Raw genomic sequence first — 24,481 nt, 5'->3', positions numbered from 1 at the left:
TCACAATCACTACAGCTCATTGAAAGCAATATAGTTCTAGAACACTGACTTAGAACTAAAAAAAAAAAACAATAAAAAAAACCTTCAAATGGTGAAAGAAGTACTGAAGCACTCTAATCCTTGCCCGGCTGAACTCACTTGGCCACAGCGGTGAAAGCCAGGTCCACATTGAGCCCAGACTTTGCACTGGTCTCCATGAAGGGCACCCCAAACTCCTGGCACAGAAACAGACACAACATCTTTAAAGGGGTAGTTCACCCAAAAATGAACATTTCTATTAATCCAGAGTAGCATCTATCCATCCAGATAGTTTTGCTGAGACGTGACATTTTCGAGATTTCACGTCTTGAGATGCAGTTCACCATGTTATAATGGACCTCTATGGACCATTCCTTTTCTGGTAATCAATGTGCCACAATTTACAATCAAAAACCACAACATCGCTATCCAAATATAATGCCACAGTTACTTGTGACCATCAACGGAACTCAAAGATTACATTAAATTAGTTATTTAGCTGATGCTTTTATTCAAAGTGACTTAACATTCATTAGACTAGGCTTGGGCAAGCCCTGGAGCAATGAGGCCTTGCTCAAGGGCCCAACACCACGAGGCTATAGGCTGATGAATGTTTTTGGCCTTGTTACGAGTCTAGTCTGTATACTATCTTTGGCTCTTAGTTAGAACAGTTAACAGCTGTCACACCTTTCCTTAGAGAATGCTTATTGTACCGTACTTCAATGCACTTATCCCTGGCTCTGATCTGCACTTTATTGTGAGTCGCCCCCCCAAAAAACCCATAAAGCACTTTGATCACACACTTAAAAATAATAGTTATCATAATAATGAATAATCTTAGAGCCATATGTTGTAATTGGATCGGGGCGGTCTGTAGCGTAGTGGTTAAGGTAAATGACTGGGACCCGCAAGGTCAGTGGTTCTAATCCCGGTGTAGCCACAATAAGATCCGCACAGCCGCTGGGCCCTTGAGCAAGGCCCTTAACCCTGCATTGCTCCAGGGGAGGATTGTCTCCTGCTTAATCTAATCAACTGTACATTGGGATAAGAGCGTCTGCCAAATACCATTAATGTAATGCAATGTAATTCCCTATTGTTTAAAATAAGGAACAGTAATTTTCCCCCAACAAGTCAGCTCAAAACCTGGCTAAAAATAAACACGTTAATGCTGCTGCCACAATTAACGTGTGAAACAAGTAATTCTGTGATTGAGCTATCCTGTTAATTCCAACTGTTTTTGCTCGACTTTTTATTGCACGCTGGATATTAATTATGTATCAATAAAAACCGCAACATTGGCCACGTTAGCAGTTTATTTTCTAGTCAAGTCAAGTCAAGTCAGCTTTATTTGTATAGCACATTTACATGCAGCAACAGCTGAAACCAAAGTGCTTTACAGATTGAGGAAAAAAAATAAAAATAAGGAGCATAGATGCAGATAAAAGTGCAACAGTACCAAGTAGAATACAATATAAAACAATATATGATAATAATTAAAAAAGGAGAGAAAATAAAAGGGCTAAAAGCAATTAAAACAATAAACAATAAAACAACAGAAGCCAGGGACCGAACGAGGACAAAGTAGTAAAGAAGTAAAGAAGGATGGCTACGTGGGGGGGAAGGCCAGGGAGAACAGGTGGGTTTTCAAAAGGGATTTATTTTCTAATCTTATTCAAGCGTACATTCCCCAACTAATGGGCAATAGTGTAACTGCTGGCAGGCTGCGTCTGTAATTAAGCCTGATACGCATTATATTAAAGTTATATTAAAGTTAATATTAAAGTTAAAGTTATTATATTAAAGCCTATGTTTCCGAATTGGTCACGTAAATATATATGTGTACCTGTGTAAAGGAATGGACATTATCAATATTGTCCCAAAAAATATTACTGTCCTGCATTTGGACTGTTTGTATCTGGTCACCCAAAATGCAAGGTTTTTTTACATAGTGCAGGCTGTTTTACAAGCGCTGGCCATTTTGAGCCTTGTGTTCCAAAGTTTTGAAAATTGAGCACAAACTTGTGAGATTAGCAAAGTTATTGAAAAGAACGGTCAAGCCTGAGAAGTGCACAAAGCTATAACAGCCTTTGCTTTTACTGGATGCTGTCAGTAGGGGGCGCCAAAGCCTCGCCACAGCAGTGCACACAATGGCAAATCACTGAAATCAATGTGAAATACTGTTAGAATTAAATTAAAGCGATTTGTGCTTAAATTTCACATTCAAAATCAAAGTGCTACATACAGCAGATGGAGAAACCCTGTCTCTTTTGACCTCACTGACCTTATATTATAGTGGCTGACAACAGTCCGTGACCCTGTTCACTTTCAGATTGGCTTCTACTCGCCTCGCCAGCAGAACAAAGCGTCATTAAAGTCAGAACAGGTGGAGCTGCCTAATGCCCTCATTGGCTCACCAGTCATTGTGCTATGCTGCAGAGAGCAAAAGCCTGATTGGTTCAGACACACGTTGTTCACACGCTGTGTGAGAGTGCATGCATGTGTGTGTATGAGTATGAGTGTGTGTGTGTGTGTGCGTGTGTGTGTGAGAGAGAGTGTGTGCATGTGTGTGTATGAGTATGAGTGTGTGTGTGTGTGTGTGTGTGAGAGTGTGTGCATGTGTATGTATGAGTATGAGTGTGTGTGTGTGTGTGTGTGTGTGTGTGAGAGAGAGTGTGTGCATGTGTGTGTATGAGTATGAGTGTGTGTGTGTGTGTGTGCACTCCACTCACCTTGGCAAGCTTCTCCCCCTCCTCTCTCTTCACTACTCTCTCATGTGCGGAATCAGCCTGAAAGACAAATGGTTGGCATTTATATAGCGCCTTTATCTAAAGCACTGAACAATTGATGCTTCTCATTCACCCATTCATACACACACTCACACACCAACGGCGATTGGCTGCCATGCAAGGCACCAACCAGCTCATCAGGAGCATTTAGGGGTTAGGTGTTTTGCTCATGGACACTTCAACATACCCATGGCGGAATCAAACGGGCAACCCTACTACTGCCATACGACTGCTCTTACCACCTGAGTTCACCGCCTGAGCTAATGCTGCCTCCTAATGACCACACTGACCACAGCACTGACCCCGATACGAATCCCAGCACTGACCCCTGCACTAAACCCAGCTCTGTCTCCTACACTAATCCCAGCACTGATATTAACACTAATGCCAGCTCTGACCTCTATGCTGATCACAGCTCTGACTCCTACACTAATCCCAGTTTTGACCTCTACACAAATCCTAGCTCTGAGCCCTACACTAACCCCAGCTCTGACCAATTTTGTTAAATGCAATTTAAGCAGCAAGTTCAATATCTTACATCTATTTGGTTTTTAGAAAATAACAGTATAGTTAAATATACTGTATTGACTGTGTGCACTCATGATAAGTCAGTACACAAGGGGTCAGCTGTCTCACTGGATCACTGCATAATCTTTCACTCCAGCTCACGGACGTACGGTGCTAGCCTGTAATCGCCACCTTCTCAAACATCATTACTCACATCCTACCTGCCTGATATTTACCTGATATTTCTCCCCCTTTCATCTAGGGGGAGAAAGACTAAGCGTCGCAGAAGGCGACTGTAAAATGGAGGTAGGGGCAGGTGTGAATATTAATGGAGAAAGCTTCTGGGGCAGAATTCTAATGGCGAGGTATGACCTGAACTGCGCATAAGCTGGAAGAGGGAAATTATGGCACATCTCTTTCTGCTCCAGACCGTCTCTCATCTGCCCACACCGGCCCCCTTGCCAAACTGCGGCTTGGCCTCAGCGCAGATAACTGCACCTGGCCTGCCTCTTCGTTCAGGCGCTACGGAGGAAAACATCCCTGCCAGCCTCACCTTGTTCCCCAGGAGCATCAGCACCACGTCCTGCTGGGCGTACTCATGGATCTCCGTCAGCCAGGCCTGCGCAGGGGCAACCGGAGAGGACAGGAGTGAGGGGGTCGCCACAGGAAGTGGGGGACACGGGTGGGAGGGGCTAGGAGTCTGAGACAGGAAGTGGGGGACACGGGTGGGAGGGGCTAGGAGTCTGAGACAGGAAGTGGGGGACACGGGTGGGAGGGGCTAGGAGTCTGAGACAGGAAGTGGGGGACACGGGTGGGAGGGGCTAGGAGTCTGAGACAGGAAGTGGGGGACACGGGTGGGAGGGGCTAGGAGTCTGAGACAGGAAGAAGGGGACACGGGTGGGAGGGGCTAGGAGTCTGAGACAGGAAGTGGGGGACACGGGTGGGAGGGGCTAGGAGTCTGAGACAGGAAGAAGGGGACACGGGTGGGAGGGGCTAGGAGTCTGAGACAGGAAGAAGGGGACACGGGTGGGAGGGGCTAGGAGTCTGAGACAGGAAGTGGGGGACACGGGTGGGAGGGGCTAGGAGTCTGAGACAGGAAGAAGGGGAGGAGGGGCCATGAGGGTGGGACAAGAAGTGGGGGAGGAGGGGCCACGAGGGTGGGAGGGGCTTTGAGGCTGGGATAGTAAGTTGGGGAGGAGGGTGGGAAGGGGCTAGGAGACTGAGGGGGTGTCATTTGGTGTATTAGCCAGCAGGGGAAAACATTAACTTCCATTCAGGAGGAAACAACTGCACCAGTGAAGGAAACCATAAATCAACGCCCTGTGCTTTCAGTGGGAAAAAAAAGTAACAACGAGAGATCATTTCAGCACGCCTTCTGCCACCTATTTATTTCAGAGGAGGGAAATACAAATCTGAAATTCTACTAGAACCGCGGAAACCCGAAAACCCGGTTCTGATCATGGTTTTGACCCTGACTGAGGAACAAACCCTTGTGTGGTGCACGTAACGTTGCATTCTGCCCTCATTCTCAAAACAAGCACGTAGGGAACTCAAAGGCTCAGCTTCTGCATTCCTGTATCTGCTCTTTTTTTGTGACAGTACCTCGGTTCGGGCACTTCTGGTTGAAACACTGGGCAAATTGCCTGCAGCAGGCATCGATATCCTTTCACTACAAGGAGTGCAAATCCTCTACGCGTTTTGTTTTTGAATACTCTTTCTGTGCAGCTGATGTGGGAGTCAGTATAATTTGATTTATTGGTCTATTTTGCAGTCTGCTGTACTAAGGCTCACTCACTTACAGCAGCAAAACACTGCAGTGAATCGGCCTCAAAAGTGGCCAGGGTTTTTTTTAATGAGTTGTGTGCGTGTGTGTGTTCCTCTACCTCTTTCCCTGATGCAACAGTGTAACTGCACTCAGTCACATGTAGGGCTGGGCGATATGGCTATATCTATATATTTTCAAGTTTGGACGGTAACAATATATATCACAACATATTGGGTTTTTTCCCCCACCTAATTTCAACAGAAGATGCTTTAAGAGGAATACAAGGCTCAGGGCTGACTGCTCCCTCGAGTTAACGCAGTTACTCAGTGCAGTTATCCGGTCCTTTGACATTAAGGATGTTTTCATCAGTGTTGTACTTGCCTCTGGGTAGGCTAACATCTATCCTGGGCCAGCTGTAAATATAACCCCTTTTTTCAGGAGATTATACAGACTGTAATTCACATTTCTCTTATTTACATATTATTTGTATGTAAAAATGTGCGCCATTTACATTGTTAAGTTGTACTATTTACAGTGAACTAAATGGTGAGAAATGTCTCTTTAAGAAAGCATGCGCAGTTTAATAAAAAAAGATGATGATGCTACAGTTTTTTATTCCAAATGTACATATTATACGATCTCAGACACATTACACAGTCAGCAGAATGTGGATACTGTCATACTCTGTGTCTGTTCTGTCTTTGTTTTCCGTTTCGTGTCTTATGCCCGTGTTTTTTGTCTGCTCCCGCTTTCCGTTGCCCTTTCATTCATTAATTTCACCTGTGTCTCATTGCACTAACTGTGCGATTACTCTCCAGTGGTTTCCTGATTTCCTGCTCTGTGTTTCGACCCATTTGTGTACCCCTGCTCACCCCTCTCCTCTGCTCTCTCTCTCTAGGCCGAGTAAAGCCAATACCCCAGACAGGAAGGATTTATGTTGCATCACCTCCCCCCCACTCCCCACACTTGGACAAATAAATCTGAATTTCATTGAACTTAACGCCTGACTGTGGCTCTCCTTATTTCAATTATTGGCCCAAACTCCCCTCCACCTAACCAGGGGCCCCACACCCCACTCCTTATATGCATTTCCTTCCTGTCTTGTCCCAGCTGTTTCTCATTATCTGCTCCCCAGCACTTGATTATCGTTTTGTTAATTTGTTAGTATATTTAAGCCTGTCCTGTTCAGTTCTTGTTGCTAGTTTGTCAGTTCTGTTTCCCTGTGTTCGGTGTATGCTGTCTGTTCTAGCCTTGTGTTTCTGTTACTTGTTTTGTTCTGTTCCATTCTGTTTAGTTTCTTGGATTTTCCATTCGTGAACTCTGCCTGGCTCTTTAGACTCTGTCTTTCTGGATCACGTTTCTGTACCTCTGCCCTGTTTGGACTGACCACCCGGTTTTTGAACATTGCCTGTGTCATTACCCCCGAGTCTGCGGTTGGTTCCTCTGTCCCCCAAACCTGACAAATTAATTAATCTACTCATTTGCTATTCAAGGTATTCATTATTTATCTTGTTTTTGACATTGTCAAACAAAATCGATCACAAAACTGCTGCCTAATATGGTGGGGTGGGCGAGAAGAGGCACCTTCAGAATGTTTCATTTATTTATTTATTTTCAGAATTCTAAGTCAGTGTTCTAGAACTCGATTACCTTGAACTGCCAGTAAGAACATTCTAATCCCATATTTGTCTCAGCTTAAGGGGTTAGAAAAGGGTTTAAAAAATGTGACTAGGGGTGGACTATATAACAATATAAACAAAATAACAATAGAAATATGGGCCACAATATGGATTTGGCTATATCATCTATAGCGGTAGAGAAGGTACATGGCTATATGGCTACACAGCGTCAGTGGAAAGATTTTGGTCAGAAAACATGTGGGCGGAGCTTTCTGTGGGGGAAAGAAAACCTGCTATGTAGATATTATTTTAATAAATAATGTCTGCAAACATATTTCGTTTTTTAGGCTAATGCTGTTAGCTGTTATTAGCCACAGGGTTCTTAGAGCGTATAGATATTTGGTGATCATCATATCCTTCATTAGGTTTTGAATAAATATCATATTTGTATTATGACCACTAATTTGCCACCATGGGTCATAAAGGACCCGTATTCATTTCCGATGTTATTTGATGTGAAATTAATACAGGTCCATTAGGACTCATGTTGTCAAATTAGTGGTCATAATACAAATATGATATTTATTCAAAACCTAATGAAAACCTAATTCTGAAAATAAATAAATAAATGAAACATTCTGAAGGTGCCTCCTCTCGCCCACCCCACCATGATTTGGCAGCAGTTTTGTGATCGATTTTGTTTGACAGTGTCAACAGTAAAGGGAATCAAAAAAATAAATTGGCATGATTCCCATTGATCAATACCAATTTCATTTTCCAGTCTCTCTATTGTTTGCGCCGACATGTTTATTATTTAAACATTAATTCAACAAGTGTTATGGAGTCAGTACAAATATAATGCATCTGTGGCTGGGACTCACGCTGGATCTATAAGTAAGGTCTTTGTTATTGGTCTTGGGTTGGGATTTGACCCCATAACAGCCTGGTGTGAACTGAACTTCAGTCTGCACAAAGCCATTTTTTCTGGACTGTTAGCCGTTCTATAAACCACACACACACACACACACACACACACACACACACACACACACACACACACACACACACACAGCAGTCAGAATACAAATGAATAAAGGCACATTTTAATTCTGCTAGGGTAGGACTGAATATAGACATCGGTCATGACGCTTGCTTTTCTGCTGCCCAGGATCACGGTATGCCTGAGTGGGGGAGGAGTTAGCTGGGCTGTGGATACACAGACCTCATGCAGTCATATGCAGAAATCTGGGCAGCCCTGGTCAAGCCCTTTACAATTAATATCTTGAACAGAAGTGAAACTGACCTCTAAATGGTACAAATGGTACAAATTTTTTAAATAGTTTCAAAATAATAAAAAAAAGGAAAATGGCCCTGTGCAAAAGTTTGGGAACCCTGTCAGTACTTTGTAACTCCTCCTCGGAAAACTATAACAGCTTGTAAACGCTTCCTGTAACCAGCTAAGAGTCTTTCAATTCTCGCTTTTGGAATTTCCCCCATTCTTCAGGGCAGAACACCTCTAATATGCTTCGGCCTCCTTGTATGTACGGCATGTCTGAGATCTCTCCAAAGACTTTTTCAATAATATCCAAGTCTGGGGACTGTGGTGGCCATTCCAAAACCTTCATCCGTCTTTCCTGGAGGTACTTCATGGTTGATTCTGAGGCTTGATGGAATGCCCAACCTCTCTTCAACTTCTGTGGCTACAGATGTTCAGCCTTCCACACTCGTAAATATTCATCATGGAGGTTTTGCAGGGATTCATTCCATCGCCATAAAATCAGGACACATTGATCTTCAAAACTCAAAGTACTTGGTACTTTAGTGGAGTTCCTAAGTTGGGAAAGGCAGACAAGCTCTGCCCATAGAAAGGATTGGTGGTGCATGGTTCTTGTAATTTGATGTGAAGAGAACCCATGGACATTTCTACGTTGGTTCTTGTCAAATTAGCTTTAAGGAAGCCGCTAAATGTACACTGACCTGGGCTCACAACTATCTATGTAAATATAATATAAAAATATATTATATCAATGCATGTATTGTGTTGGCTAGACGCCCATGCTCAGAGTTCTCCAAACTCCACACAGAGAGGCCCTGGCCTGTGGAATCCCTGACCGGGATTCGAACCCAGGACCTCCTTGCTGTAAAATGGCAGTGCTACCCACTGCACCATCCGTGCCGCCCTGATTAAAACCAAATTTCAAAATTCTAGTCTCAAATGGAGTGACGAGTAAAATAATAGGAACTTCTAAGCTTACAACATGGCCCCGTTTGCGAATGGAGAATAATACTAAGTATAATAATAAGTTCCGTTTCAGGCCTGCCTTAAGCGGGATATGGAGCAGCGCAATATCTGACTCGTGGTGACGGACCCAGTATATTGTTAAATGTAATTGTGCTCCGTTCATGGAAGGAGGATAATCACTAACATATCTTATTTACTTCACAACAGCTGAGGAAAAACACATTGTCCCGTCCCCTCCAGTTGTTCCCTGATTGGCCTAGCTGTGTGGGTTCTACAGCATGATATTGTCAGTTCCACCTGTGTGCTTTCCTGCATTTTAATATAACTCAGCCTGGCCTTTTGCGCTGTCTCGCCATTCTGATAACAACCAGGGAAAAACTGTCAGGGTGGGGCCAAAAAGAACCAAGCAATGTCAGAAGAGGAGAAAAGTTCCTGCTCTATAGCAACAGAATCCTGTACAGCTGCCTTAGCAACAAATAAACACATAAATTACCACGCCAACAAGGAAAAGAGAAGGGCCGGGGCCAGGTTGAACTGAATTAAGGTCAGTCTCATGTGCACAGTGTAGTGGAGGGGGTTACTGTGCAGTCAGGGGATAAGGTAAGTGAGGAAAAGAGAGGAGAGAGAGAGAGGGAAAGAGCGAGGGACAGAGAGAGGAAAGAGAGGGAAAGAGAGAGGGACATAGAGAGGGGAAAGAGAGAGGGACAGAGAGATAGTGAGAGGGAAAGAAAGAGGGACAGAGAGGAGAGGGTGAGAGGGGAAAGAGGGAAAGAGAGAGAGGAAGAAGAGAGGGTGAGAGAGAGGAAAGAGGGGAAAGAGACAGGGACATATAGAGGGGAAAGAGAGAGGGACAGAGAGAGAGGGTAAGAGGGTGAGAGAGGAAAGAGAGAGGGACAGAGAGAGGAGAGGATGAGAGGGGAAAGAGAGGGAAAGAGAGAGAGGGAGAGGAGAGAGGGGGGAAAGGGAGAGGGACAGAGAGAGAGGGTGAGAGAGAGGAAAGAGATGATAATATTCCCCACACACAGAATGTGGATAGCTTCATAGATTACCCCCCAATTACAGAAAATGTGAAATTATAATTTTGAAAGAAAATAAATACATTAAATTAAGAAGTATGGAGTGTGTAAAAAATGTGTAGCTCTCCTAAGACAGTGGTAAAATGTCACGCCTACTTTTCAATTCAATTCCAATTTACCATTGGCTTGCTTGTGGCATAACAATAATGAGGTGTCCTATAAACATTCCTCCTCAATATTCCAGGAAGTTCAGACCATTCACTAGAAAGTAAAGGGTCATTTATAAAACTGCAACATGGAGAAATCCTGATATGAATGATCTGTTAATAGAAATAATGAAACCCTAAAGACAGTATTGACAGTATTTTTTCCATCAAAAGACCATTTCATGTAAATGAAAATGGCTGCTGAAATGCTGCTGGAGTCTCCTTTTTTCTCTTCCTGGAATTTGAGAAGGAGCTACACTGCATGGCCATCCATGTCCCACATCACAAGCGTCTTAAACTTACACACGCACTCCGGCCAAAGACCTGCCACGTGGGACATCTCTACTCTTCCTCTTAGTGCCTTTCTTGAATGATGACTGTGCAATGGAGTCATCATTCATTAAACCATTTCCACAGACCAGAAACTTCTGTCTTGCGTGCTGGCTTTTTTCCGGGAGGTTTTCAGTCAGGATCTGACGGGTGCCGTGGCTACAGATGTTCAGCCTTTCACACTCGTAAATATTCATCATGGAGGTTTTGCAGGGATTCATTCCATCGCCATAAAATCAGGACACATTGATCTTCAAAACTGAAAGCAAACACCAAGCCGACCATCTGCTCTTGTGGTGCATCATCAGTCTGCGGGTCAATGCTCCACAGTCTTCCGCAACAATCTGGACAGAACCCCGCGGATCGGAGAATGCAGGGCAACCGCAGGAAAGCGTCCTGTCCGTGGCCCACTGGGGTTGATAAGAACCACGAGCCCATTACAATCACTCAAAGCAGCCAATCACCACACCCCCCCACACCCCCTCTACATGTCCTGGAAGTTTAGAGCAGAATTGTTCCTCTATTCTGTTCTAAAATGTTAAATGCTAAGAATAACTCCATTCCACCAAGGAAAAGAAGAATGAGCAAAATTACTTGGCCGTACCTTTGGTTTTCTTTTGTGATTACTGATTGATTCATGTCACTGATTGGCCAGAGGTGCTGATTGATTCATGTCACTGATTGGCCAGAGGTGCTGATTGATTCATGTCACTGATTGGCCAGAGGTGCTGATTGATTCATGTCACTGATTGGCCAGAGGTGCTGATTGATTTATGTCACTGATTGGCCAGAGGTGCTGATTGATTCATGTCACTGATTGGCCAGAGGTTCCAGGTCTAAATCACTTACTATGAATATAAAATGTAATGGCTTCCAGTGTGTATGTACATAGATGTTTTGATGTATGTATGTCTGCTATATATGACACAGAAAGAGTGTATAAACCTTGTGTCACTGGCAATATACAGCACACTTTTAAAACTCCCAAACTGCATATGAAAACAGGGTCAAGACAACCCACCCCCTAATGCTGCACTCCAGCAGTGGCACAGATCCATATTCACAACCAGGAGATTACAGGTTTTAATACCATTTGGGACTGGCTGTGCCCTTAGGATATTAACCGCAAACTTTGCATAGGCTCTAGAATTGCTAAGGAACAATGCATCACATTATTGTGTTGTATAAGCATGTAATTGCACTGTTATTAGCACGTTAATACTTTGTTATTACACTGTTTTTGCACTCCGGGTCTTTATTCTTAATCACTCAGCATGCTACACATTATTCTGCTGAAATTAAGATTTACATAGCGCATATCCCTTAGCACATAAGGGATGATTCTGTAAAACCAAAAAACCTCTCTGATCATAATACAGTAATCTCGGGGCCACACTGGCCCTTGATCTCAAACGGAAATTTCTGAATTCCACCGCACTCCATCAGGAACCTGCAGAAAGCTCATGTGGGTAAAGTCTGGCCCGGTCAGTGGCCAACGCGACGGGACGCATTTTTCACAGCGAGCGTCTTCCCTCTTATTAACACGTCTCGCTCTCTGACGGGGCAGTGTGCGGCTCGGCCCGGCAGATCCCTCTGTAGATACGGGAGGCTGTGATGGTGAAATAATGGCACTGCGACATCTGGAAATAACACTTCCTCTGTTCGTCTGAAGGCCCTGGAGCCGGGCCAGGATGAAAGGAACGGCAGACGCGCAAAAAAAACGAGCTACAGGAACAAAGGCTCTCCAGCCCCCTGCAGGAAGAACAAGGTCTGTGTGTATATGTGTGTCTGTGCGTGTGTCTGTATATATGTGTGCGTATGTGTGTCTGTGTGTTTATGTGTATGTCTGTTTGTGTGTGTGTGCGTGTCTGTATATATGTGTGCATTTGTGTGTGTCTGTATGTGTGTGTGTGTGTGTGTATATGTGTGCGTATGTGTGTGTGTGTCTGTATATATGTGTGCGTATGTGTGTGTGTCTGTATATATGTGTGTGTGTGCGTGCGTGTCTGTGTGTGTTTGTGAGTGTGTATGTATGTGTGTGTATGTCTCTGTGTGTGTCTGTTTGTGAGTGTGTATGTGTGTGTATATGTCTGTTTGTGTGTGTGTGCTTGCATGTTTGCGTGTGTCTTTGTATGTCTCTGTGTGTTTGTGTGTCTGTATATGTGTGTGCGCACGTATGTGTGTCTGTGTGTATGCATGTATTTGTGCAAGTGTGAGTGTGCTTGTGTGCATGTGCATATGTGTGTGCGTCCATTTCTCTGCGTGTGTGTGTATGTACATTTGTGTATGTTGGTGTGTATATGCATGTATGTTTGTACAAAGCTCAGATTTAGCAAGCCAAAGATAGGCCTGTCACTGAAGCCCAGACAATAATAAATAATACAGGATAGGAGAAAAAAAAATAGTGACAAAGAAAAAGAGGCGGAGAATGTCAGGCACTGAATATTCAGTTCCGAGCAGGTTAAACAAGCAGGGGTAAATCGCCCACAGACAGAGATAGCAAGGATAATCCAAAGCGGGGTCGATGTCAAAGACGACGGTACAGAGGGAAATCCAGAAATCAAAATTCAAAAGTCCAGTCAGAATTCGGTAGCAGCAGATCAAAACAAAGACAGAATCAAACTCCAAGAAATAAAAGTTGCGGTACACAAAACGGGTGGAAACACAGATCAGGCAGTGATGCAAAATGCTGGAGAAAATGGTCGAAACACATTAAAATCGGGCAAAACGAAAACGAAATCGACGAAAACATACGGGTATGAATACACTGGTAAATGAACTGAAATGACCAACAGGTCTGAGTGTTGGGAACAGGTAACCAGACACAGGCGAAACAAATAAGTTAATGAATGAATAAAAGAACTACAGAAAGTGAGAATGGACAAAAGCACAGGCATGAAACGGAAAACGCAAAAAGTGAACAGACACAAAGCACGACTCTCTTGACCTGGGTTTGTGTGCATGTCCCTTCTTTCTATTGTTCGGGTTTGTTGTTATTATTTGTCATTAGCATGTTTTTGCAGCACAATCTTACATCCTGAACTCTCTATTCCCACATTTAGAGGAGCAAACAGCTCGGGTGTGTGGAAAGTGACGCTGTGGGTCTTGAAGGGGCCAGTGACAAATGTGCTGTCTGAGGGAGCACCTTTCAGTGCTGATGTCCTTTGCCTAACCTTTGTTTTGTTTTTTTGGGGGGTGTGAGCACAATTCCCACTAGCGTACTTTGGGCCCTCATGTCACCATCATGGAGTCTGTTTCTGACAGTTTGGCCAGTAGCCTGCCGGAAGTAATTTTGTAGGGCTCTGGCAGGGCTCCTCCTGTTCCTTCTCACACAAAGGAGCAGATACCGGTCCTGCTGCTGGGTTGATGCCCTTCTACCGCCCTGTCCAGCTCTCCTCGTGTAATGGCCAGTCTCCTGGTATCTCCTCCATGCTCTTGAGACTGTGCTGGGAGACACAGCAAACCTTCTTGCGACCGCACGTATGGATATGCCATCCTGGAGGAGCTGGACTACCTGTGCAACCTGATTGGGCTGCAGGTACCGCCTCATGCTACCAGTAGTGACAATGGTACTAGCAGAACACAAAACTAGAGAAGAATCAGTCAGGAAGGATAAGGAGAGAGCAATTGTCTGTGGTCACCACATGCAAAACCATTACCTTCTTGGGGGTTGTCTTGTTTTTGCATCTCCATTGCACCTGTTGTCACTTTCATTTGCACCAAAGCAGGTGAAATAGATTCACAATCACTTGTGCTTCCTAAATGGACAGATTGATATCCCTGAAGTTTAACTGACTTGGTGTTACACTGTGATGATTAAGTGTTCCCTTAAATTTTTTTTGCAGTACATTTAACATAATTGATTTTAATCATTTTAAATCATGCACAAGGGCTCAAATACTCAATCAGTCGCGCACACAAATATTGTCACGAAGAACAATATTTCAACCTTATAAATCGCAATAGCTTTTAAATGCTACATCAAAAGTTTTACTCTTTATACAATGAGTGCTTTTAAAATCAATGGTTATCTTTTTATAACAGTGATTTTAGCATCGTATAATGCCATCGTAAATACTCTACATTATAGAGCAATCACTTTGATTGTACTATAGATCCCTTTACCCACAGGGACATACAATATCATCAATAATTTATAGTAATACAGAGCAAGATCTGGAACGTTTATGCAAATCTGGAATTTCTTCACTGTCTTTCTGTACTGTTAATAATATTCCGCTGGTACTTCGTTTTATGTCCAAGGCTGACTATAGCCCAAATTGCCCTCCAGTGTGGGTAATAAAGTTTTATGGAGTATTCAAAGGTAAAGTTAAATCATTAATATTAACATCCCAGCCCACAAAAATATTAGTACTCAACCCCCAATCCCCAGGCTCTCACCTTCCAGACTGGAGTTTATAAGAATGAAAGCAGACATTTTGTATCACCACCCCACCCCAACTGTGAACTGGGAATGGGATACGGCTAAAGCCCTGCTGGACTGCCTTATACAGACAGTGGGAAGGGGATACTGCTAAAGCCCTGCTGGACTGCCTTATACAAACAGAAGGAAGGAGATACTGCTAAAGCCCTGCTGGACTGCCACATACAGACAGTGGGAAGGGGATACTGCTAAAGCCCTGCTGGACTGCCTTATACAGACAGTGGGAAGGGGATACTGCTAAAGCCCTGCTGGACTGCCTTAGACAGACAGAAGGAGGGGGATACTGCTAAAGCCCTGCTGGACTGCTTTGTACAGACAGAAGGAAGGAGATACTGCTAAAGCCCTGCTGGACTGCCATATACAGACAGTGGGAAGGGGATACTGCTTGCATTCAAATGACACCTGTCCGTCCCTCACGTTCGTACTGAACTCGGCAAACAGGCCTGTGTGTTCTCTGCCCTTACAGCCTGAAACCATTTGCAAACAGATTTTCAGCTAGATGAGCTGATCCCAATTAGGACGTTCAAACATGTAGTGAAGGGTTTGGAGTCGGAATCGATCAAAATTTGTAATTGCTTCCTCAGCTAGATTCTGTTTCCTCCTATTTGTCTTTTTGGCATGTGATTGTGAGTTTCTACTGTATATTTTACTTTATGTTTTTAATGTTGCTATTATGTTGTTTCCAACACTGTATTGCTGCTAATTTGACCAGGGTTCCCTCAAAAAAGAGATCTTGTAATCTCAATGGGACTCGCCTGGCTAAATAAGGGTTAAATAAAAAAAGATTTGTCCCAAAATGGAATTTAAAATGTTCAATTTATTTTCTTCCTCACAACCATAGTTGAGAAATGAGAAGTGAGACCAACAGTCAATCCAAAATGAATGTAAAATGTTAAATAGCAGGCCTCCCATTTATTTGTAATTCAAAGTTTCAAAAGGCCAAACATTGATTGGTGGTGACTGAAAATAGGCCTGCATTCCAAAAAATAAACTTCATGGTGCTTTTCTTTCCTTAAAAAATCAAGAATAAATTAGATTCTGCCTCAACCTTGCAGCTCAATCAAGGTTCCTGATAGACTATTACAAGGGCTTGTGTTTTTCCAAATGTTAAGGTTATAGTTTTGTTACCAGGAGGAAAATATGTTAAAAAAAAAATAAAAAAAATAATGGAAGAGCTATTTAAGCTGCTCTGGATATGAGCGTCTGCCAAATGCCCATGATGAATGAATGAATGAATGAATGTGTGTGTGTGTTATTTCACTTATAAACCTGACACAGAACTTTCATGGGCGAGTGTAAATTTTCATATAAATGCATGTCGGCTGGGGTGTTTTCATATGCCATTTTAAATGGCCTTGTGTGTACACAAACACAAAAACACAGATGCACACGCGCACGCACACACACACACACACACACGCACACACACTCATCATGATGTATTCTTATGTTCTAGATGACTGTCCTGTTCCCCTCATTATGTACTCTCATGCTGTTGTCATCTCAGTTCATCAGGCTGACAGACAGGGTAAGTGCTAGAATCGTAGGAGAAACAGAAGGAGTGAGAGTGAGTGAGGGAGGGAGGTAGAAGGAGAGAGAGATGGCAAGCTTCCTCTGACAGCGCACTGGCAGACGTGTGATGCTAACAGCACGCACGCTACTGCTCACCGTGAGCTCAGAAGACGGCTAGCCATCCATCAGACCACAGAGGCACAGACTCGTCTCACATTCATTTTGGCTCCTCTGACGGGCTCACACATCACCAGGACAGGAGCGGGCTAACCTGCTGCCACTGTGAGACAGCAGTCAGCTCTGGCTGTGATTTAGGCATTAATCTCTTTGAGATTACAGGCAGTGATTCTCCCTGGAAACACCGCTTTTCCTACCTGGATGTTGTCGAATGACGTTTTATTGGTCACATCGTAGAGCAGGAGCAGAGCTGGGGAGAGAGACAGAATTCATGTTACCTCATTTTTAAGTTTGTTTTATTGTTCATCCAACACGCTTTCGCAATACAAATGTACAAATTTGTCACGCCAATAAAGCATTTTGAATTTAATTGAAAAAAATTGAGAGAGAGAGAGAGAGAGAGAGAGAGAGAGAGAGAGAGAGAGAGAGAGAGAGAGAGAGAGAGAGAGAATGGAGATATCAGCAGACGGAAGACACAAATAGAGAGGAGGGATTAAGAGAAACAGTATTTATCAGAAAGTAATAAAAGACCTGAACTCCACAGATATCAGTTACCAACATTCACATAATTTACACAGCCAGACCAAAGATGAGACATTTTATTCTGCACTTCAAAACGTTAGAAGTTTAAGAACTCACGCAGGAAAATAAATATTTGAAAAAAGGTTTCAATCACCTGTTATAGGGTTTATACTTGAATCACATATGGGATGGGACCATGGCATTCAAAGCTTACTGGACCATAGGGGAAATTACAGTGCTGGACTTGGACGCACCCACACACCAAACCCTGCCTATTGACGACCACAGCTGTTGTGACACTGATTAATGACGTATGTCAGGTGTGTGCCAGTGACATTTCAGATTGTTGTTCCATCTGAGCTTGATCACAAGAGTTTCATGGACAATTGAAAGTCTGAGGCTGAATATTCTGAATGGTGAAACAAATGAGTGCCCCCAGCACATGGTCACCTGCATTAATTAAACCTGATTAATTACAACTAAGTAAAAAGAATCCAATTATGTTGTTACAGGTTTGGATGGAGCAAAAACCGGGACCACATCTGGCACTACTGGACCAGGGTTGCCTACCCTACAGTATATTTCATCCCGCATTCCAATCTGTATTATTCATTTCATTTCATTTGTCACACTGACAAATTAGATAAACCTGCAAACAAATAAAAATCTGTGCAAATCAATTGCAAGTGCATCAGTGAACTGTACAAAGATAAATTAAAGCCTGAACTGCTAACACAGCTAGGCGTGGTCTCTGTGGCTGTAACCCTGAGTGGGCATGGTCTCTGTGGCTGTAGCCCTGAGTGGGTGTGGTCTCTGTGGCTGTAACCCTGAGTGGGCTTGGTCTCTGTGGCTGTAACCGTGAGTGGGCGTGGTCTCTGTGGCTTTAACCCTGAGTGGGTGTGGTCTCTGTGGCTGTAACCCTGATTGGGTGTGCTCTCTGTGGCTGTAAACCTGAGTGGGCGTGGTCTATGTGGCTGTAACCCTGAGTGGGTGTGGTCTCTGTGGCTGTAGCCCTGAGTGGGTGTGGTCTCTGTGGCTGTAGCCCTGAGTGGGCGTGGTCTCGGTGGCTGTAACCCTGAGTGGGCGTAGTCTCTGTGGCTGTTGCCCTGAGTGGGCGTGGTCTCTGTGGTTGTAACCCTCTCTGTGGACTGAATTTGATAGAGGGAAGGGGGAAGGCGTCACACTGCTGCACTCATGAATGAAACACTATGAAACAATCAGGCCATCTTCAAAAGCAGATCCAAGCTCCCTACCACCCCCAACCTCCTATTCAACCACCCAGGTTATATATGGAAGCACATCCTAATTTAGCTCCACAGCGCAGCTCCTGGGAAGGGGGTAATAACTGGTGATCAGGCGCGTGATAAAGACCATCAATTCCGGCACGTTCTGCTTGGCAGGATAATAAACACACATCCGCTCTCTCACCGTGCTCCGTAGATGAAATACGCCCCAACGACGAGGCTGAGCTTCTGAAAAGCCCATCGCTATCTACGTTCTGCAGACGGCGTGGAAAGAAGAAGGGGGAGGAAAAATAAAACCTTTTTTTTTATTCTCTAAATTAAGGTCGTTCACAACTCCCTTTCAGAAGGGCGCATGTGTTTATTCTGCCCGTCTTAATTTCCTAAACCGCAGGGGGGACGAGCTCAGCGCACTCTCAGGAGGCCGCAAGTCCACTGTACATTAGCACGTTAGCACGTTCACGCTCCACACCTGCACATTAGCACGTTCACGCTCCACACCTGCGCATTAGCACGTTCACGCTCCACACCTGCGCATTAGCACGTTCACGCTCCACACCTGCGCATTAGCACGTTAGCACATTTACGCTCCACACCTGCGCATTAGCACGTTAGCACGTTCACGCTCCACACCTGCGCATTAGCACGTTAGCACATTCACGCTCCACACCTGCGCATTAGCACGTTAGCACGTTCACGCTCCACACCTGCGCATTAGCACGTTAGCGCGTTCACGCTCCACACCTGCGCATTAGCACGTTAGCGCGTTCACGCTCCACACCTGCGGATTAGCATGTTAGCACGTTCACGCTCCACACCTGCGCATTAGCACGTTAGCAACAGCAAAGCCCTTTGGAACTCTCGACTATATTTTCACTGCACACACACACTCACACAAAAAAGGCACACACACCTGAACACACAAACACGCAGAGAAAAGCACACAGAAACAAGCACCCACACATGCACACATAAAAAAATCCACATTTCAGGTAGACCAAAGTGACTTTGACAATGGAATGATTGTTGGTGGTGGTGGTTTGAGTATCTCAGAAGCTGCTGATCTCCTGTGATTTTCAGTCTCAAGAGTTTGCAGAGAAGGGTGCAAAAAACAAAAAACATCCAGTGAGCAGCAGCTCCGCAGGCCAAAATGCCTTGTTAATGAGAGAGTTCAGAGGAGAATGGTCAGACTGGTCGAAGCTGACAGGAAGGTGACAGCAATGCAAATAACTACGCATTACAACAATGTTATGCAGAAGAGCATCTCTGAACACACAATGCGGCAAACCTCTTAAGTGGTTAGGCTACAGCAGCAGAAGACCAAAAAGTCTAAAAAATAAGTCTAATGAATACCTAATAAAAGTGCTCGCTGAGAGTATATTAGGCGGACACATATGTGACCTGCTCTATCAAAATCATCACATTGACCCCAAAACTTATTTTGAATTCTAGAAACTACGCGAAAGAAGAGAATGTACAGTAAGCTTTCTAACGATACCAAAGTCTCTCCGGTACAGATACCAAGGGGGGTTGTGTCCCATCGCATTTTGAGCGGAACCAAACCATGTTTTTGAGCAAGACCGTAGATCTTCAAAATGTACGCACCGCTGTGAGACTACCGAGACTACAAAACTCCACGGCTATACCTTGTCATCTCATGTATAAACCCTTTAAGAGTAAAATATTTTTTACTCTTCACATTAAGACAATCAGAGCCGAGTCAAACCAGTCTTTCAAAGAATACTTCCAACCTTCAGGTTATCTGTATGTTTAATTATTAATATCGGTTATTTTAATAATCAATTAAAATACTAAATTTGTGGTCAGATATTTCAGATAATAGTAATTTTATGAGACTGCTTACTCTTTGCCTGTTATACTGCTACATAACATTCACTGGCGGCAGAAACATGAGGATTATTAGCACGAAACGTTTCCAAGAAGATCGATTTATATGAAATTGGCCATTGTAACTTAAAAGAACATTGCAATGGCCGTATAATTATGATAGAGCGGGTCACATAAATGAAAGCACGCATACATGCAAACACACACACACACACACACACACACATATATATTCTCTTAAGAGACATTTCAGGGCTTTGTGAGGACATATTTTTACTATGCAGATCGTTAATCACCACTCTCGTGGGGACACACATAAAAATCACTCATAGGCCAATTACTGTCTCTGAAGAAACCCACTCATCACCACCCAATCATTCAGTCATCAATCAGGGCAGCAGTGAGTGACAGATCAGGAGGGGAAACAAAGAAGAATAGACAGAGAAAAAATAAATACAAGAGGGGAGGGGGAGATGTGAAGGAAAATTACAGGGTTGACGCACATTTTTCCAGAAAGGCAATTCATCCGGCCTTTCATTAGAAACATCACAAACATAAAATATGTGTGTGTGTGTGTGCATGCATGCATGTGAAGCGCGTTTGTGTGTGTGCAAACACCAAACAATTCTCCATCTCTTCTCTTTATCCAATTATAATGTCTCTCTTAAGTTATTAGAGCTAATACTATTAGCAAGCATCATACCTTGCAGTTCTTTAAAAAGAAAGTTGTTATTGTTCATGAGTAACTAAATTACTATTTGTGAGATTTGCTGAAAAATGTAAAAAAAAAAAACAACAAACAACAAACAAAACACAGTGTCACTCTGGAGAATTAAAAACAAAACAAAAAACGGAACAAAACAAAGAGAGACAGCAAACTAATGAAAGGGGGGAGCGAGACACAACTTCTGTTGATACAGAGACAGAGAGAGAAATAAAGAAAGAGAGATGGAAAATGTATTTAGCTGGCTGACAGCTAATTAGGCTCCTATGAGCTATGGGGGTTTGTAGTCTGTCAACAGACTGACAGTGGGTGACATTTCCAACCGCTGGAAGCAATCCAAGAACCAGACACCCGAACCGCCAAACCATTGTCCGCAACAGGTCATGGACTATTCACTCTCGACACCCTCTGGATAGCGATGTTCTATATGCTGATATTTCCTCCTTTGGTTTCTCAAGGGGCTGTTGATTCAAACACAGCCCTTAACTTTGTACAGATGTGTGATTAAAATATTCTTAGCTGACAATCACCGCTGGTAACTGAAAAGCAATGGTGTTCTAGAACGGTGGTTTCCAAATCCGATCCTGAAGTACCCCTGTGTATGCTGGTTTTTGTTCCAACCACAATTGCAATCCAACTTTTAACAAGCTGTTAATTTTTCTTAATTAGGTGCTTATCATGTTTAGATGGAGTACTTACCCTCGTAAAGCACATTTTGTAAGATAGCTATGCATACCATAAAGAATCAAATTCCCATGTTCATATAGTGCTTATCCTGTATTAATGAATTATTCTAAACAATGCACACAGTTTACAGAAAAATTGCATAGAAAGTGGTAAATTCTTTTAACTGATCAAATGAAAGACTCCTAATTGGTGAATGGTGCCTAATGGCAGTCTTTTGTCACCTCATCTAATGTTATTGTTTAAAAGATGGTGCAATAAGCACAATGTGAATGTGTTCATTTTATTCTTCATGCCATTGCAAAGCTATTTCTGGAATAATGTGGTTTAAGGTAAATATTACAATTTAAGATGAAAAGCACCTAACTGAGAAAGATTAACACCTTGTTCAAATTATTAGATGGCAATTGGGGTTCGAACAAAAACCAGCATACACAGGGTTACTCCAGGACCGAGTTTACGAACCACTGTTCTAGAATACGGACTTGAGGATTTTGAAAGCAAAACTTTCCCAAAAAGCTGCCCTTCAAAGGGTTAGCAGACACACTGTGATTAATAATGTGCACGTTCAACCTGTCACTGAAGCCTAGCTACGGCTGATTAATACCGTGGAAGCATGGTTCGGGCTTTTAATGTGTAACCGCGACCCTTTCTGCAGAGAGAGAAGGTCAGAGTGCCACTTCAAACCAAGAAGAGATGGAGCGTTCCCCTCCTGCTTTTTAATCACCGACAAACGTTTTGCAATCCCAGGCCGATTTAACACCATATTCACCCATTTGTATTATTGATGGACCAAGAATCCATAGTTCTATTCAGGAAGTATACAGTACTGCAGCTATGAATGCTTTATTAAGCCTTTATGAACACTTTATGCACCTTTACGAACACAAATTTTCTAGACATTTTTATTTACAGGATCACGGATCTCCACCGAACTTGCCCGTCCATAGCTACACACACAAACAGGCACCCACACACGCACACACAAACAAGTGCACGCATTCACACACACACATACACACGCAATCAAACTCAAATGAGCCTCATCTATCTTCTTTGGCTTTGGAGATCCTCGGTGAGTCACATATTCTGGCCACTTCCCAGCTTTTGCTAGCGTTTGGCAGGGTGTTTGCGGTCAGGAACGTGGGATCGCCAGTGTGCGTGACCGATACAGACTTTAATTCTCTTTCTCCAATTTAATGCAAAGTCTCTTTTGCTCTTTGGCTGCCTGAGCATGCACTCCCACTGTGTGATATTTCTATTCCCCATTCCATCTCCAGCAGCATATCCAACTGAATAATTTAACCCTCGTTTCAGATATCTCTCCTCTCCCATTCCATCTGATATCCAACAGCATCCTTTAACCCTCATTTCAGATATCTCTCCTCTCCCATTCCATCTGATATCCAACGGCATCCTTTAACCCTCATTTCAGATATCTCTCCTCTCCCATTCCATCTGATATCCAACAGCATCCTTTAAACCTCATTTCAGATATCTCTCCTCTCCCATTCCATCTGATATCCAACAGCATCCTTTAACCCTCATTTCAGATATCTCTCCTCTCCCATTCCATCTGAGATCCAACAGCATCCTTTAACCCTCATTTCAGATATCTCTCCTCTCCCATTCCATCTGATATCCAACAGCATCCTTTAAACCTCATTTCAGATATCTCTCCTCTCCCATTCCATCTGAGATCCAACAGCATCCTTTAACCCTCATTTCAGATATCTCTCCTCTCCCATTCCATCTGATATCCAACAGCATCCTTTAAACCTCATTTCAGATATCTCTCCTCTCCCATTCCATCTGATATCCAACAGCATCCTTTAACCCTCATTTCAGATATCTCTCCTCTCCCATTCCATCTGATATCCAACAGCATCCTTTAAACCTCATTTCAGATATCTCTCCTCTCCCATTCCATCTGATATCCAACAGCATCCTTTAAACCTCATTTCAGATATCTCTCCTCTCCCATTCCATCTGATATCCAACAGCATCCTTTAACCCTCATTTCAGATATCTCTCCTCTCCCATTCCATCTGATATCCAACAGCATCCTTTAAACCTCATTTCAGATATCTCTCCTCTCCCATTCCATCTGATATCCAACAGCATCCTTTAACCCTCATTTCAGATATCTCTCCTCTCCCATTCCATCTGATATCCAACGGCATCCTTTAACCCTCATTTCAGATATCTCTCCTCTCCCATTCCATCTGATATCCAACAGCATCCTTTAACCCTCATTTCAGATATCTCTCCTCTCCCATTCCATCTGATATCCAACAGCATCCTTTAAACCTCATTTCAGATATCTCTCCTCTCCCATTCCATCTGATATTCAACAGCATCCTTTAAACCTCATTTCAGATATCTCTCCTCTCCCATTCCATCTGATATTCAACAACATCCTTTAAACCTCATTTCAGATATCTCTCCTCTCCCATTCCATCTGATATCCAACAGCATCCTTTAACCCTCATTTCAGATATCCCTCCTCTCCCATTCCATCTGATATCCAACAGCATCCTTTAACCCTCATTTCAGATATCTCTCCTCTCCCATTCCATCTGATATCCAACAGCATCCTTTAAACCTCATTTCAGATATCTCTCCTCTCCCATTCCATCTGATATCCAACAGCATCCTTTAAACCTCATTTCAGATATCTCTCCTCTCCCATTCCATCTGATATCCAACAGCATCCTTTAACCCTCATTTGGAAGAAATGGAACCTCAAATGGAACATGAACAAGAGGGTTTCTCAAACCATGTGGAGTCAAGGCAGTCCACCATACCTATACATACCACCATGAGTATGGGAGATTTCA

General features: G+C 43.4%; 1 protein-coding gene across 1 annotated transcript in view; it reads right to left on the bottom strand.

Moving 5' to 3' along the window:
• The window catches only part of LOC133121871 (ras-related protein Rab-26), a 58,900-nt gene that overhangs the window by 627 nt on the left and 33,792 nt on the right, over window positions 1-24,481 (bottom strand). The window contains exons 5-8 of the mRNA XM_061231392.1: window positions 16,820-16,872; window positions 3,865-3,930; window positions 2,748-2,804; window positions 139-215 (exon numbers count right to left, since the gene is read on the bottom strand). Coding sequence (XP_061087376.1) covers window positions 139-215; window positions 2,748-2,804; window positions 3,865-3,930; window positions 16,820-16,872 — 253 coding nt within the window. The remainder of the gene's footprint in view (window positions 1-138; window positions 216-2,747; window positions 2,805-3,864; window positions 3,931-16,819; window positions 16,873-24,481) is intronic.

Source organism: Conger conger, chromosome 2 (genome assembly GCF_963514075.1).
Source record: "Conger conger chromosome 2, fConCon1.1, whole genome shotgun sequence".
NCBI classification, from domain to species: domain Eukaryota; kingdom Metazoa; phylum Chordata; class Actinopteri; order Anguilliformes; family Congridae; genus Conger; species Conger conger.
The sequence above is the reverse complement of the archived record's forward strand: the minus strand, read 5'-3'. Positions and strand labels throughout refer to the sequence as shown.